At 34.4% G+C, this 17,132-nt stretch overlaps 1 protein-coding gene across 5 annotated transcripts in view; it reads left to right on the top strand.

Annotated features, from left to right (window-relative positions):
- Nucleotides 1–17,132, top strand: part of LOC148625672 (uncharacterized) — a 32,010-nt gene extending 14,878 nt beyond the window's left edge. For 3 of the 5 annotated variants that reach the window (XM_088569338.1, XM_088569339.1, XM_088569340.1), the window contains 3 exons: nucleotides 1,531–1,635; nucleotides 9,051–9,094; nucleotides 14,288–17,132. In XM_088569338.1, coding sequence (XP_088425464.1) covers nucleotides 1,531–1,635; nucleotides 9,051–9,094; nucleotides 14,288–14,857 — 719 coding nt within the window. In that variant the 3' untranslated portion in view covers nucleotides 14,858–17,132. The remainder of the gene's footprint in view (nucleotides 1–1,530; nucleotides 1,636–9,050; nucleotides 9,095–14,287) is intronic. The other 2 variants (XM_088569342.1, XM_088569343.1) reach the window with 1 other exon arrangement.

Below are 17,132 nucleotides of genomic sequence, written 5' to 3'. Positions count from 1 at the left end.
ATAAATCATTGGAACATTTGTATTCAATGTTTTACATCAATCTCATGTTAGCATCAAAGTAACTTGGACTGATTTCATTCTGTTTCTGATGAAAACTTGATAAGTTTTTGGTGAAATTGAATATGATACAATCATATCACTGATTTCAAGAGTTTTGTTCCTTACTCTAGGTCTACCTTGATTACTTTCATTTTTACTCTTTAAAGTTAATCTTAAGATAATGTATCACCAAAAATAATTAATTCTGGTACATAGTGTATCATGAAGTAATTTCACAACATTTTTATTTAAAGACAAGGGCAAAAAATGTTGAATAATATTTACAGGGTGGTGTTGGGTTTAGAACACTCGATTTCTGATGTAGGACCTTTAGAATTTCATATACATAGGTCAATGACCTTCATCTCTTTTAATTGGCACTTTGTTTCATTGTGGACTTATTATTTAAAAGGTGTAGAGGAAATTAGCATAAAAATATCAACTTTGATGTAATAACATAAAAGTTGTTCATAACAAAGTAAAATATATAAAAATGTGGAAAAATAATATTTTGTGGTATTACAGTAGTTCATTGAAATGACATCATAATTTTATGTTGCATGTATTTAATAAAAACTGCTGAGAATTGTAAATTTTATTGTTTTTTTAGGACATACAAATGTATTTACTTGTATATGTACACCCAAGAAACAAAATTCATATTTTTACATATGATATACTATGTAAATAATGAATGTATTCACTAAATATGAAGTTTCTTTGGTGTGAACACCATTTCCTTGCCAAAAATATGACAAGAACGTAACCAAAAAGTACAAAATTTGACAGAATATCTGAATATTGGTGAACTCTGAGCAATTTTTCTGTCCTTTCAATACACACATTATCCCTCAATACTGCACAGGGTTTAAACCTAAAATTTTGGCCCACAACTTATTAATTTGGGTAGCCACTACGTAGAACAATCACACTAAAAAATTTAGTAGCCCCGACCAAATTTTAGAGACCACAGGATTTTAATTTTAAATTGGTAGCCCACAGCTTAAATTTTGGTAGCCAATACGTATAGTTCTTACAATCACAGTAGAAATTTTAATAGCCTAGACATAATTGAAGGGGCCATTGGCAAGTGGACCCTTGCTACTTTCAAACCATGTGGCCATTAATGAGTGTGCTTCTGCTAATTTCAAACCCTGAATGCAATTGAGTATCTTTGATCTTGCTCAGCATATTTCTTCATGAAGCCAATTTGTTCTGATACAATGTATATTTTGAGCACTACATTTACATGTAACTTTAACATAGGCATGTGTGATAAATTGTTTACGTCACAGTTGAGTTTAATGATGTTGGTCCATCCTGACAAAATAGGTCATTTGAAAGTGTTCTTTTCAAGGTCAAAATTTTGATACAAAAATGAAAAGAAAATTGTATTTATTTATATTTTTTTTTTACAATGGGCTTGACCTGAAGTACCCATGATAAAGCCAATGTCAAAAACCTAATATTCTGTGTGTAAACATATTTCAGGTAAACCATCAGCTCTATTATCACTTCTAAATAAAACACCTTACAGTGTCAGTGGAGGTGACATCAAAGAATTGTCAATCAAACAAGATTCACGAACTCATGCAGGTGATTTATATTGTTAATTATGATATATATTTCAGTAATTTTCCTCCTGTTTTGGGAGATGGGCATGGAGCCCAGGCCCATAGCAAGAATTTATTTTAAGGGGGGTGGGTTGGATTTTAACAGTTAATAATGCTTTTTATTCTGTACAAGGGATGTTCGTTCTAAACCCCTGAACTCCCTGTCTACAAGTATGATGCAATTGAAGGAAAACAAGTATTATTTTTTTAAAAAAAGATAGCCAATGCAGTAATTTTTTCTTCTTTTACTGCCCCGTGCAGGTCCGGGTGTTAAGAGAATAGGCCTGCAGTAGTGCTAAGTTGGTTGTAACAGGCAACTAAATAGTGCTCAGAAACATAGCCGTGGGGCTAGGCGCTCTGGTGCACCGTATTGGGAAAGATGCCACGTTCCTCGCACGTTAAAGAACCTTGCTGTGGTGTTCAATAGCAGTAGGAACCTTTGCACTCCGCCACAGGAGGCTAAATTGCCCGACCTTACCCATCCCCCCTTTTTCTAGTGGCAATCAAAATTTGTTGAACCTATTGTCCTTGTATCCCATCCTTTTTTTTCATTTCATCATCATGTCATGCTCATTTTATCATCCATTTCATGTTCATCGTCTGAATATAGCTGAAATATTGCTGCTTGGACGTTAAACCCCAACAAACAAACAAAACAAAAACTTTCTTTTACTTATAATTTTCTACATTTCATTCAGGAAATATATATATACATTGCACGCAATTTTTCGATGCAGTTTTTTTCGAATGTCACTAAGTTATCAGTATTTAGCCAATCAGGAAACAGAATTGCAATAAGTGACTTACAGTTCCATGGAAGAGCGTCGTTAAGGTCAAAGGGTAAAAACAAAACTATAACAACTGTGTCGGAAAAATTGTTAAAATGGTGACTTTGGGAAATTATCTATAAACAAGTCTAAAGCCAAAGGTTTTTATTCAGTATTTTAAAAATAATTTCTTACAAAAATCCTTGATCAGTTCCATTGTTCTAAACTCCATGAGGTGATCTCTGGGTGACAAATTTGATGTAGTGGAGAAAGGATTTTGCACATCTAACAAATCTCCATTTTGACCATATACAAATCTTAAGACAGTGTTTCGGTTCACAATTAGGAATTTCACTCCTACAATTTTGGAAATTTTGAGCATATTTCTTTTTGGAAATGGTGTGAAAATTCGGACCTAAAATAAAGGTTGGAAAATCTCTATATTAAGTGGTATTTTCTATCTTAAGGTGAGGCCAGGAATAAAAATAACCTGTTTAAGGTTACATTTGATCTTCTTGTTGTTCGCCATTACACTTGAATGCCAGTCTCCTCAACAAATCTGGCCGTCTTCTGTAGGTCTTCCACAGGTCCATACAGTTTCTCTGTAATGGGGGTTGGTTTATCCCAAATCTTCTCTCTCTGTGCCTGGTGTAACTTGCACATTTGCTGAAAGTGTTCTGTATTCTGCTCTGCTTCTCCACAGGGACACATAGGTGATGGTATGACCTTCAAAACTCTGTACAGATGTTGGTTGAGTCTGTTGTGTCTTATCCTGAGCCTGAAGATTGTAGTTTGCTCAAATCTTTTTAGTTGATGGTAGCTTCCTTGCTTCTGAGGGGTATTGTGCAGAGACTTGATGATGGTCTTCATCTCTGTGTAGCAGACAGGATTTGCTAGCTTTTTCATTTCCATTGATTCCACATGTATGGCAGTTTTAAGGCTCTTGATGGAATAAATAGCTCCTACATGTTGTGGTAGTTTGTTGTTGGTCAGTGCTTGTATTACGGAGAGGGCATCTGTTAGGAATACTACTCGCATATTTTCTGCTCTTTCCTTGATGTAATTTGCCGCATGGATGAGTGCTTCTTCTTCAGCCTTGTAGTTGGAGCAATGTAATCCTGTTGGTATTTCCATTGACTGTTGTATTCCATTTGGGTATGCTATGTAGATACCGGCTCCTCCTTTTGTTGTCGCATTTGTGGCTGAACCATCTGTGTAAACTCTTCTTCCAGCATGCTCATTGTTATGGTTTTTCTGATGATGTTTGATTGTACATCTTTGGCATTTAGTAATGGAACTGTTGTCTGAGTAGTTACATTGTCCTCCTTCTCTGCACATAGATTGTCATTCATTTTAAAATCTATAGGTTTGACATGCTTAGGTAGATGTTCTTAGTGTTTTCTTTGCAATGCTCTTGTTTCTAGAGTGAAGCTGGATCTTTTGAGCCTGCCTGAGGAAAGTTGTTCCAGTCTCTCGTTCATTGGATGGTTTGGTAAGCGTTGATATTTGGTGGCCTGTATCATAGCTTTACATTCTCTTCTCTTACTTAATGGTTGTATGTTTGTAATTTCCTCCATACTAGCAATAGGTGTTGATTTCATGGCTCCTGTGATGATGCAGATTTCCTGATTCTGGACTTTATCTAGAGTCTGATGGTGAGACTTACCTGCTGTCATCCAAGCTTTAGAGCCATATTCTAGATGTAGGCATACATTTCCTTCGTAGACAGATTTCATAACTTTCTCATTAGCACCCCAGTTTGTACCAGCATGATGTTTAGTTTTTGTCTGGCTTTGGCTTCTGCTGTCATTATATGCTGTTTCCATGTAAGTCTATTATCGAAGGTTACACCAAGGTATGTTTGCTGATATTCCATTTTGATATGGATGTCATCCATGGTCAGTTTGACAGATTGGGTTTTAGATGAGAGTGTAAAGAGGGTTGCTGTTGTTTTCTATCTATTGATGGTAACACACCACTCATTGGCCCATTTGACTACCATATCTAATGCTGTTTGTATCCTGTACCTTGCAGTAGTTGCATACTCTTCAGAGCACCAGAGGACAAGATCATCTGCGTAGATTGCTGATTGTACACCATTTGGTAGCTCTGGAACTAGGTCATTCATATAGAGTTTTTAGAAGTATTTTTCGGCATGCTTCCCATCTATGAGTACTCTTGCCCTTCTATTGTACAGATATGAGTTGGTCCATTTGTACATTCTTCCACTTACTCCAAATCTAAGAAGTTTAACAACTTTAATGGAAAGCCATCTTTCCAAACTTTGTCAAATACTGTCTGAAGATCTACAAAGACAGCTAGAGTTACTTTCGTTGATTGAAATGCATCCTCGACTATTTGAGATAGATGTGTTGTCTGATCTTCTGTGCTCTTGTACTGTCTAAAACCAGCTTGTTCATGACCAAGAATTTTCTCTGATTCCAAGTATGTCTGTAGGCGCTTGTTGATTATTCGCTCCATTAATTTGCAGCAACTGCTTGTTAGGCTAATTGGGTAGTAGCTTGAGGCTTTCGACTTGTTCTTTCCTATCTTCAGTATTGGCATCATTATGGCTTCTTTCCAACATTGAGGGACAACCTTGTCTCCAGCTCAGGTTGAGAAACTCTAGCAAAGTTGTTAATGCTAAGGTGCCAAGGTGTTGAAGCATTTCATTTGTGATGTTATCTGAACCGGGTGCCTTTTTCATTTTCATTTTTCAGATGGCTGCCTTCATCTCAAACATGGTGATATCTCTCTGCATAAGTTCATGTGTTGGTACCTTTGATCTTTCTCTCAATTCAGTTCTTACTTCTTTTTTCCGTGATGGTGGTATATTTCTCATAGCCTTTAGCAAATTCATTTGCTGCCGCTTTCCCTATGGTTGTTTCTCCTTCAACTTCTAGCATGATCTTTTCACCTTTGCTTCCCTCATCATTCTGTGCTTTTGTCAAGTTCAAAAGCTTTTTTGTATCTTTTCCCATATCCAAAGATGACGTTTTCTAGTTTTCTCTCTCCACCCTTTCCTTTGACATTCAATCTTTGTTCTTAGATGTTTTGCCTTGCACTTTTGGAGTTTGATGTTATTTTCCTGACTTGGATTTAGTTCTGCATCATCCCTTGCCCTTGTGAGTGCCTCGTGTGTTGCCTGTATCTCACTGAACCAGTATGGCTAGTAGTCCTTTCTTACACCTCTTGGTATACTTTCCTTTGCTACCTTTAATACAACAATGTTGAATGCTTTCACCACATTGTTAATATTCTTTCCCTCAATTAATATGTCCCTTGTAAGTTCATCTGTTCTAGCTTGAAACGTACTCCAATTTGCCTTCTTGCAATTCCATCTTGGTAGCTGAGCATACTCAGATGTTGTTGTTTCTGCAATGGATATCATGACAGGTCGATGATCACTGCCTCCTAGCTGGTCACATACCTTCTTACTGATTTTTTGGTGTATATTGTCAGTACAGAAAGCTAGATCTGGTGTGGTGGTTGTATGCCACCGTCGAGAATAAAATGGTAGATGCGTCAGCGGCATCGTTGACAAGGATAAGGTGGTTTTCATCCTGCCAGTCTTCTATGGTCTCCCCTCTTTTGTCCATGGTATTATATCCCCAACTTTGTGATTGGCTGTTGAGATCACCTACTATGAGGAATGAACTGTCTGGTATTTGTATGGTGTCTAGTGACAGTTTCTTATCATTGGGACAGTAGAAGTTAACAATGTTATATGAGCTTTTCCCAATAGTTGTTTTGATTTCAGTGTATTCTGCTTCCTCCATAAACTTCTTTGTCTCCAAGTCATTAATGTTGTTTCTTACAAGAGTCATTACACCACCTTTCTTTCTTTCATTTCTATCACTCCTGAAGACTTGGTATCCTCTGATCTTAAAAGGTTTGTCATCTTGGAGATGTGTTTCTTCAATACAGCAGATGTTCACATTGTTTTCATGAAGAAAGTGTTGAAGTTCTTCTCACTTGTTTGATACCCCTTCTGCATTCCACTGCACGATGTTAATATGTGGTTGCTCTTTTCTTTTCAGTTTGATCTTTCTATGGTCATTACCTCTCCTTGTTTGTCCCCCGACTCCACAAGACGAAACTAAGGTACCTCCAGTAGCATTGGTTGGGATCCTTCGAGACAGAGAGCTCAGCACTGCACCTGCCTGGTGGGTCCTCACAGGGTGAGCACCAAATCATTTGTTCATGGTTTCAAGTGTCATTTTGGCTGTTTGTGCATGGTGTTGTGGTCTGTTAGAGTGTCATATATTGCCCAACACCTCCGTCTTCAGCACTCTAGGTTTTCTTTTTGGGTTACCTCACCTTTAGCTTCTGAAAAGAAGTTTTGATCCTAGAAGTACAGGAAGGAAGTTACAGATTCCTAGTTCTGGATTTTCCTCGAGGTTGTCTCCTGAAGCCTTTCCCTGTCGAAGGGTGTAGCTGCAAGGCAGCGGAGGTTTTAGATCAGAGTTTTCCTTCTCTTAGATGGACTACCCTCCAAGGTTTATGAGCCCCATCTACCCGAGGCTATCTGGTTTTAAGGCGCCAGTGACTCGCCTTTGCCCCTTCTCCGGTCAGTCGAAACGGCCAGACCAGGTCCACCAGTTGGTGAACCTGTTGTGAAGGTTGGAGTTGGACTTAAGTTGTCAGAGGCTCTTTGAGTCTCACGCTGAAAGGGGCATTTAAAATGATATTTAGAGCCCATTCCCAACACCACCCTTTGGCTTTGACAACCTTCCGCGACCATTACATTTGATGAAAAATATGGTAGATAGGAAGGTAAAATCCTTTCGTTTTTTAATATTATTTTACATAGACACTTGTAGGGGGATTTCTTAATTTAAATAGTACTCAACGAAAAAAATGTTATTTTAGCTGCATTTCAAAAAAGAAATACCAATAAAATGCGCTAAGGTAGGTAAAAAAAATGGGATAAGTGGGGTTACCTTAAACAGACATTTGTTTTCCTGGCCTAAAGTGTTTACCTGTGATTTACAATAGACATTTTTAGTGATGTATGTTGTTTTATGTATTTTAGTTTTACTATGCCTTGCATTTGTTCATCTAGCCACATGTGTATAGTGTATTAGATGAAACTTTTGTTATTTTAACAATGTTAGATATTCCAATCAGTTTCTTTGAATTGTAAATGAGATGTTGAAATCACATCTTCATAAGGTTAATATAGAATTTGGACAAACAGTGCTCACAAACTCATAAGGGGAATTAGTAATTCATTGTTTTCAAACAGAGGACATGATAGACCTTTTAATGTTAACTGTGGGACAGTCATTGAGCATTTGTTAGATATACTTCTGCAAGGTAATATTAAGCATTATCAACTAACCTGCAGTTAACATGAAAAGGTCTATATTTAAAACAGCAAGCAGGCGGGGAAATAATTACCATAGCATTTTTCTCAGCAACTATAAATCACAGCTACTTGATACTTCAGTATGGGGTCACATATCGTGGGATGTGATTTCAGGTCTATCACACTTCTACTTTACTGACTTTACGGCAACTTGGCCATTTCTGTCTTTGACACATTTTTAAGCTGATTTGGTGGCAGATTTCTTTGATTTTTTTTTTATGTGTTTTCATCTTTATAAATGAATGCTACTTATTATAAATTTGTATACAAGTAAAATGTGGTCCATAGATTTATCTATTACTTGATGTAGTCATGCCTCTGTGTATAACCTAGTAACACCAGGCTATACTTTAAAGGTAGATAGTTTGCCATAGCCCAACAAACCCATCAAAAACCTCCTATTAGGAAATTATGATTGGTGGAAATATTTTGAGTTTTTTTTCCTTTTTTTTTTTTTATTTATCTTTTTTCTTTCCATATTTTTTTTTGTAATTTTTTTGTCACTTCAAAAACCATTTTGGTCTAATTGATAGCTGTCACTTTTACCACATATACAATAAAAATTCTTAGTAATTACAATTTGACTGTAATACACATCTTTATGATAATCTTTTGACAATTAAAATTCTTACTTTGAATGATTTGGGAGGGAAAAATATATACCTATCTGCTAACCTAATTTTTTTTTTCATCATTGGAACTTATATAGAAAACAGATATTTTTAAGTGTGGCCTTATAATGTATCAGCTAAATGACTGTTTATCTTATTTTAAGGCCAAATGAAAGTATGTGTGTTTATGGTTTCCTTTACCTACCCTAGTTTTAAGTGCCTACCTTAGCATTTTAATGGGTATTTTGGCAGAAGCTCTGATAAACTTTAGGCTTCTTTCCCTTTAACTCAAGGTAAAAAAAAAATTGTTAAAAAGAGATATATCTACCTACTTCTCCTATTTTTTAAATGTGTGAAACCCTTAACAGACATATTTTTCCTTTTGGTCTAACTTAGAGCAAATTCATACATTTAAACAAAAATATTTAAACTAGATTATTTTTTAGCAAATATTAGCTTATTTTTAAAGTGTATAAAAATCAATTTTTAAGAATGAAAGCAGTCTCTGTGAGTTTGTGAGTTTTCTGTTACAAAATCCATTATAAACACCTTTTTTCAATGATGGATTTGAACAGGACAAGATTCCGTGAGGTTATTGATTAGTTTTCTCCTTGATTGGGCTAATTATAAGTCTTATTTTATCTCGTAGACAAGTCAGATGTTGTTACATGTGCCAGCAACAGACCTCAAAAGGTAAATATTGGTTTTCTCTTCTATATATAAATAGATATGTGTATGGAAAGAACTGTTAAGTATTCGAAATGTCATTTGATTTTCGTATTCAAGTCTTTAGTGGATTTTTGTATACACTTTTGTAGTGTTCTTGGATTTTACTAAATGTTTACATTTACTGGGTAGGTTTTGTTTTTGTTTTGTGCAAAATTAATGTGTACTGGTATGTTTATGTTTTATTTTGTTTACTTATAGTTAACCTATATAATTATGGTTTTGATATACCAACTGTAGACAAACATATTTTCAGAGAATATCACATAATACCTCGCCACTTTGTGTGGCAGGGTATAAAGTAAAAAATATTTATATATATGAGATTGTACCAAATATTAGATTAGATTAGTATTAGAACTACTCAGCTTTCTATTTTGCTCTTTCTTCATGAAGAATAACTTTGTGTGCACTAGGTGGAGGAACATATTTAGAATTGTCCCTGTTTGTTTTTAAATTTAATGTTTTGATAAGATAAAAAAAATGCTTCCATATAGTGTTAATGAGGACAATTTTTTCATTACTGTCTCTTTAGATTTGGTTTCAGAATAGTGCCTTGAATTGCTTTTTTCTCTTTGGAGATATACCAAGGTTCTATACCATAAGAGAAAGGTTTGGGTTTGATTCTGGAGGTTGTGACCCAAACCATTGAAAAATAAGGGGCAAAAAAGGCCAAAAAATTCTTTTTCTGAACAGTAGGTCTCTTTAAATTGTATCACATGGCTTTAATACCACAAAGCAAAAGTTGTTATTGATTTTTTTGGTGATGACCCTAACCATTTAGAAACTAGAGACCACAAAAAATATTTTTATAATTTCAGACAATAACTTAAGTATATTTCTATGAATCTTTTTTTAAATGACTACTGGTATGAAGAAAAATTCTAAAAGTTCTTTGCATTAGATTTTAAGTTTCATACCACAAAAAGGAATTGATTTTGAGTGTTATGGGTCTTATAGGAATTAAAGGAATGGAAGATAAGAAAAATAAAGTATTCAAATGTTCTTGTTTCCAGATAATAACTTGATTGCATTGCATGTATGTCTACGTTATTGCACCTCAGAGTAGGTTTTGCTTTGATTTTTGGGGTAATGACTCTAATAATTAAAGAATAAAGGGCTAACCATTTTAGAACAAAACTTTACTAATACTTTATATAGGAATGTTGGAAAGGCCTCCAAAGGGACACAATTCAATTTAAGGGTCTTGAACTTTACATTTTACTCCAATTGAAGCAGTGGTGTTTGTGAGGTTGATCAATGTATTTGTGTTTAAATTATGTCTTTAGAATTTGGATTTTAACTCTTTTCTCAAGTTCATTATCATTGTCTATTACAAATTTAAATGATTGGTATTTTTTAATTTAAATTCTTTGTCCACATTAATTCCGTGTCAGAAACCTCTGACCTCTAGCCTCTCTCAAATATTTACTCAACAACAAGTTCATAGCTTTATAACGTTTGAATGTACTGTTCATACTTACCTCAGCTCTTAAGAATTGAACCTTAGAAGTCATATCAAGCTGTGGTCTGTGGAACATTTTTTTCTCTCTTTCTGCTTCTGAACATTTCATACCTAAGACTTAATGCAAAACATTAGTTTATTTTTGATACAATCAAATATTGGAGGGAACAACACGTAGACAAATACAAAAATATAATGACATTTACATGTACATTGTAGGAAAAATTATTTTCAAAGATTTTATTCATAGCTATCTTTAAATTTATGAAAGTAAGGCATTATTTATGTATTTTTGTGATGTCATAGAATAGAAGCTAACATATTGTGGTTTATAATGATATGACACTTCCTGGTCATTGTCGTCATCATTGCTCATACACATCTGTTTTTTTTTGGTTTTTTTTAGCTGTTTTTTTTTTAACTGATGTTCCAGTTGTTCCAAACAAAAAATAAAACACCATGAATAATGGTACTTTCATAGTAAATAAAATTGCCAGGCAAATGTTTTTAGGGAAATGGTAATAGAAATATTCCATGTATAGAGAGACTTCAATAAATTACGAAATTGCCAGATAGGCAAGCACACCTTTTATATCTATTATTTAGACAGAGATTTTCCATATTTTCTATGAATTTTGACTGCAAACTACTCTCTGCAGATTGTGAATATCTCCATATTACGTTTATTAAAATTTCAGATAGTTCAGGATTTTACGGGTCATTACCATAGAATACTGTAATAAATATGGATTGTCATCAAGTAGTATAAACAGGTCTGTTTGGACTATCAAGAAAACTTCCTTAGTACAGCCAGATCTGTTTAAACCCTTACAGATTTTAGAATTAGTTCGGTTTTTAAATATACACAGTTGTTTTGTTTATCAACTTGCAAGGTTTAAAATATATTTAATTTGATATACAGTGACCCTACCGGTGCACCTGGTCCATGCTCCCAGTTTTTAGTGGAGTCGGAGTTGCTCATTTGCTTTTGTTACTTTGTATGTATGATTTTTGTTACTTTATGTTCTTTGTTGTTTATGTCTCTATTCCATGTCTGGTTTTTGTCTCTGGATTGCATTCTTTTGATTACCGCTATAACCTTGGTTCCCTTGATTACTCTTTAAAAAGTGTGTGGTTTAGACAGGTTGTCAGATTATTCAGGTTTTGGATTGGATAGGTTGCACTGTATAAAGTGTATGGATGTGGTTGAGATTCTTCCACCATAATCAAGTTACATGTATCAATTAGGTAAGTAATTCAGACTTCCAGTACATTATTATCCTTACTATATATCTCTATTATTTTATTTCTTCATGATTTAAATTCTTGTTTTTTCTACTTGATGTTCAAGTCTTAACAGTGACCTGTCTTGATTGAAATAAATCTTGTGTGAGATTAGGCAAAAGTTTGAAAGATCAAAGGCAAAAAAACAAAAAATATACGAGTTTTACGCATAATGCATGAGAATTGACAGGCCTGTCATAGTTTTCCTTTCCCCTTTTATCTACTCCAGACTTGACTTTTTATGAGCAACTTGGCAGGTGTTTCTGGAAAAGCAGAGGATGCTTACCCTACCAGTGCACCTTGTCCATGCTCCCAGTTTTTAGTGAAGTATGAGTTAATGCTCATTTTCTTTTGTTACTTTGTACTTTATGTTCTTTGTTGTGTATGTCTGTATTCCATGTCTTGTCTTTTCCCTGGATTACATTCTTTCATTCTTTCATACCGTTATAACCTTGGTTCCCTTGATTACTTTACCAATGCACCTGGTTCATGCTCCCAGTTTTTAGTGGAGTCTGAGTTACTCATTTACTTTTGTTTCTTTGTACGTATGATTTTAGTTACTTAATGTTTTTTGTTGTGTTTGTTTGTTTTCCATGTCTGGTCTTTATCCCTTGATTATATTCCTTTGATTTCCGCAAGAATCTTGGTTCCCTTGATTACTCCTTGACATCACAGATAGACAGAACAAAGAGCTGACTGAGATATTAGTGATTATTTCTATCTTCACATATAAATCTGATGTTATATTTTAAACTTTTCTTGCCTGTATTATTGATTTTACACTTTAACCTGTATCTTAAAAAGCTCAAGCATTTTTTTAAAGTAGATATCATTAAGCATATGTATAAGGGTGGATTGTAAAATTGTGCATGTTTACAAACTCAGTCAGGGGCTTTTTCCCCCTCCAAACAGTATGTAAGGTTCATCCTGTTTGTCTCTCCATCTGTCTGTCCTTCTGTCAGAAGTATTTTTTAAGCAGCATGGAACATTGTGATGAAACTTTGTGGTATGTTATATACATGTATCTATTTGATATGTGCATACTGTCAGAAATTTATGTTTGGACAAAAAATTGTAGAGATGATGGCTGTTTTTCAGCAAAACTTGTTCTCATGCATTGTCCACAACTCCTCCTTAATGACTTGCAGGATTGTTATTAAACTTAATGGAGTGTTAGATTACTGTATGGTTATGTGCATATGTTTGTAAAAAATAATACAGGTGACGGATGTTGGAACTTAAAAATCCTGCAAGTTGTACATTTTTCAGCAAAAGTTGGTCTGTTGTGTTGTATACAAGTCCTCCTCTACAACTTGCAGGATTATTATAAAACTTAATCAGGTGTTGCATTACCATATGGAGGTGTGTATATTGTCAGGAACTTATGTTTGGGCAAAAATTGAAAAATTATGGCTTATTGGGACTTAAGTATTGTATCAAACTGTGTGTGTTAGATTTGAAATATAGGTGTTAGTTGTATCTACCTCAAGTGTTTATAGACAACTACTAAATGTCATCATTCAAGGTCAAAACCAAACTGTAATTTATGAAGATATATGGAAATACAGATTTGTATGGTTTTAGTTCAAGGTTGTTTTTGTATCAACATTTCAGGAAATATATGGTTAATGAAACTCCACAAAATGAATGTTACATAACTGTGTAAAAAGGTTGTCATTAAATTCTGATTAATGAGCTTGGATAAAATTATTTGAATTTTTTATGTATCCCACAAGAAGTTAATGTGGATCACACAGTTAATTAAGTCCCCCCAAGAATGTTTGGGGACTTAGTTTCTGCATGTTTCTTCTTGTAATTATTATTATGATACCCCCTTCCAGCAAAGAAAGTTCTGAGGTATATAGGAATTACCCTGTGTCTTTCTGACCCCATCCCAGCAAAGAAAGTTCTGAGGTATATAGGAAGTACCCTGTGTCTTTCTGTTTGTCTATCCCCATTTTTTGTAAGTGCAACTCCTCCAAAACTGCTCATAGGATTTTGATGAAATTTTCAGGCAGGTTAGGGAACATATGCAATTGTGCATGAAGGAATATAGTTACTGTGGGAGCACTCTAAAGGGAAATAATCTAAATTAAGGGGTTTTACAAAAGATGTGGGAAGTATTTTTTTTTCTGAGACAAGTAACTATGCAGTAGTTGCTGTTACAGGAAAAATAACTGAATTTTGTATTGTGACTGTGATGTCATCAATCTTTTTTGATAATCTACCCTATGAATTTTGATACTATGTATATTTTTCTGTCTATTGGTAATAACAGCTATACCTGTGGTGCATACTTGAAAATCAACTGCTTCACAGATGTGCACCATGTGATGTTGATTATTTCTTTACAGGCCGAATAAACGTGATAAATCATTCCTTATATGTTCTGTTGATCTTTACTGTTTCAGGAAACTTTCGTCGCTAATAATCACAGTTTAATTAGAGCCCAGCTGGCATCTAAACCTTGGAGAACAGGTGGTGTTACTTCCAACAAGTTTTTTCCAACAATGGATCAACAAGGACTTTCTTCACCTCTAAGTAGTAGTTGTATTGTAAGTGTTACGAACACCAATTATTACAGCGAACAAACCCTTAACCAACAACCAACTAATCAGAGGAAACATTCATATCAACAGCTTGATAACTTTGACTGTACGCCAGAAAAAATGGAAAAAAGGTCAGAAGACAGTATGGACAAATACACTGCAGGAATGGACATGAAATCTCCGACAGACGGATTAAAGGCCAAACGCTATAACAGAACGGCAGAGGCATTGAAAGTATCAGGACTTATGGACATTACAATGAAAACTGCTGAGTTGTTAAAAAAGAATAAACAGTTACAAAGTGAGCTTGATGTACTGAAAAAGGACTCTAGGGAATTTTTACAAACTGTTCTAGAAAATCCAGAGAATCACCATTTGAGAGACACATACTTTTCTAACTTGACTTCAAATACGCAACACTCCCCATGTTAAAGCTGGCACTGCTATCACTGCATAATGGAACACATGTAAAATGTATTCGACCAATACTTTCTTCCTTTTATTAATCACATGGTGCCTGGGTACTTTTTATTATTATTATTATTATTATTATTATTATTATTATTATATGTTATGTCTTGTACTATATGTGATTTTATTACTCTTTTTGCAAAAAAGTGCCACTTCCAGGAGCCGATATAGGATTTCAGGTTAAAGGGGCATAAATTGAATTGAAAAGGCCAAGCGAAGTATGGCAGTAAAGTGTTTGTGGGTATCAAAATTTCATGCTTTCCCAGTTTTAGAGTCATACATGGAGCCATGCGTTAAGAATTCAGGCCTAACCCCTGTTGGCAGTGGGAAGAATAATTGAACTTTGGTAATTCAAAATTGTCGGGTAAAATGCAGGTTTTGTAAAAGGAGTGGAAACTTAGCATCGGCTTTTTAATCTCTCAAATTTTGCAATCTAGGTGACAAAAACCTTGATTATGTGGTAGAAATTTTTAAGCTTATTACATGTATTGTTGTTCAAAGCATAATACAACAGCGATAAACCTGAATATAGTTTTTAATTTAAATATGAATTTAATTCTATCAAGAACATTCATATAACCACAAAAAATTGTGGTCTAATAATGGTAAGGCACTGCCTTAGTCATCAGTGTTGAGATTATTTGACACTAGGATTTCATGAGATAGCACGAATATTAGTTGTTGATCAATATAAAATTTTATAACAAGGTTTCAAACTACAAAAAGATTGGTATTGACTTTTGAGGTTGTGACCCCAACAGTTTTGGAATTAAGGCCAGAAAATGGTCAAAAACAAGCATTTCATAGAATTTTAACTATATAACTCTAATAAAAGCATATGGATGTCTGTGATATTGCTCCACAATATTATATTCCGCAAAGATAAGGCTTTGATTGAAATTTGGATTTAAGACTTGAACCATTAAGGAATGATGGGGCAGAAAGAAGCATTTTCCCGATTTCTCAGTTTTTGCCGTCTTAATTTCAGACAATCCTCTATCCTTAATCTTAAAAGAATTTTATATAGGATACATAGGCTTGGAATAAAATTTTTTGCAAGCTTGCCACTATTTTTTTAAGCATTGGCTGGTGGGCTGGTTCCAATTTCATAGACTAATGTCCTGAGAATAGCTTTGATGACTATAAGTAATTAGTTCTTCTTTTTTTTACCACAAGGTGCAATACCACCAAAGGTTTGGATAATTTTGAGGACTATGACTTAAACCAGTTTGTAATAAGAGGCCAAGAAGGGACCAGAAACAAGCATTTTCCCGATGCCCAAATAATATGTGAATGGATCTCTTTTTAGTTGTAATAGAAGGTACTGTACCTCAAAAAAGAGAGTGGGGTTGACCTGAGCCAATAGAGAATTTGAGGCCTCAAAAGGGTGAGAAATCAGGATTTTTTTTATAACTTTAGTAAAAAGAAATGTATCTCTGAAATTCTACTGAGTACATGTACCTCACACCAGAAGATATTGATATTAGAGGTTGTGACTAGAGCCATTTAGGAATTATGGGCCAAAAAGGGTCAAACTCTTACCTTGTGTCAAATGTTTACAATAAAAGTCATGGAAATGGTGTTTCAATACTTGCCCAAACTGTTTTTGGTTAAGTAGACATTTGGGGTCATATCAAGCTTTGCTTTGTGGAGCAATTTTATAATATGTAATCAGACTTGGTCTTTTAGTTGTTTTATAATATAGTTTACTCAGTAATACAATGCAAGTACAGTACTTTGCCTGCCAAATTATAATATGTATAACTGCTTATGTGTTCTTTATTAACTTTACAAAAAGACAGATAGGTGAAGGTCTTTTAAAAAATGCTTTGTAGAAAAATAACTGCATATAACCTCATATCTTACATGATTCTTGATTTGCTCACTGACAAATAACTTAATGCACATTGAAAATGGTCTCAGGGATAGTATACTGTCTATTTCAAGTACTTCCGTTTAAAAAGTGCTACAGTGGGTAAAAGAGTTAATTTCAGTTAATAGAGTTAGTCTTGAAATGCCTCAGGTAGTTTAGTTAACTTTCAACAAGGAGATCTAAACTTCAATTTACAGGTATTAAAGTCTGTGTCTGATAGAAAATCTAAATCTCTTTGTAAATTGTCTGGTTAATTACCAGGTAATGGTCATTCAGTCAAGGGAAGGCCAATTCTATTTCCTGAAGATAACAATGTTATTTACTGTAAATATAAAGAAAAAAAAATAAAAACTTTTTTTTTTT

The sequence above is a fragment of the Perna viridis genome, chromosome 2 (assembly GCF_037379345.1).
Source record: "Perna viridis isolate PV_CMFRI_1.1 ecotype Kerala chromosome 2, ASM3737934v1, whole genome shotgun sequence".
Classification (NCBI taxonomy): Eukaryota; Metazoa; Mollusca; class Bivalvia; order Mytilida; family Mytilidae; genus Perna; species Perna viridis.
Note: the sequence above shows the minus strand (reverse complement) of the source record. Positions and strands in the feature narration are given on the sequence as shown.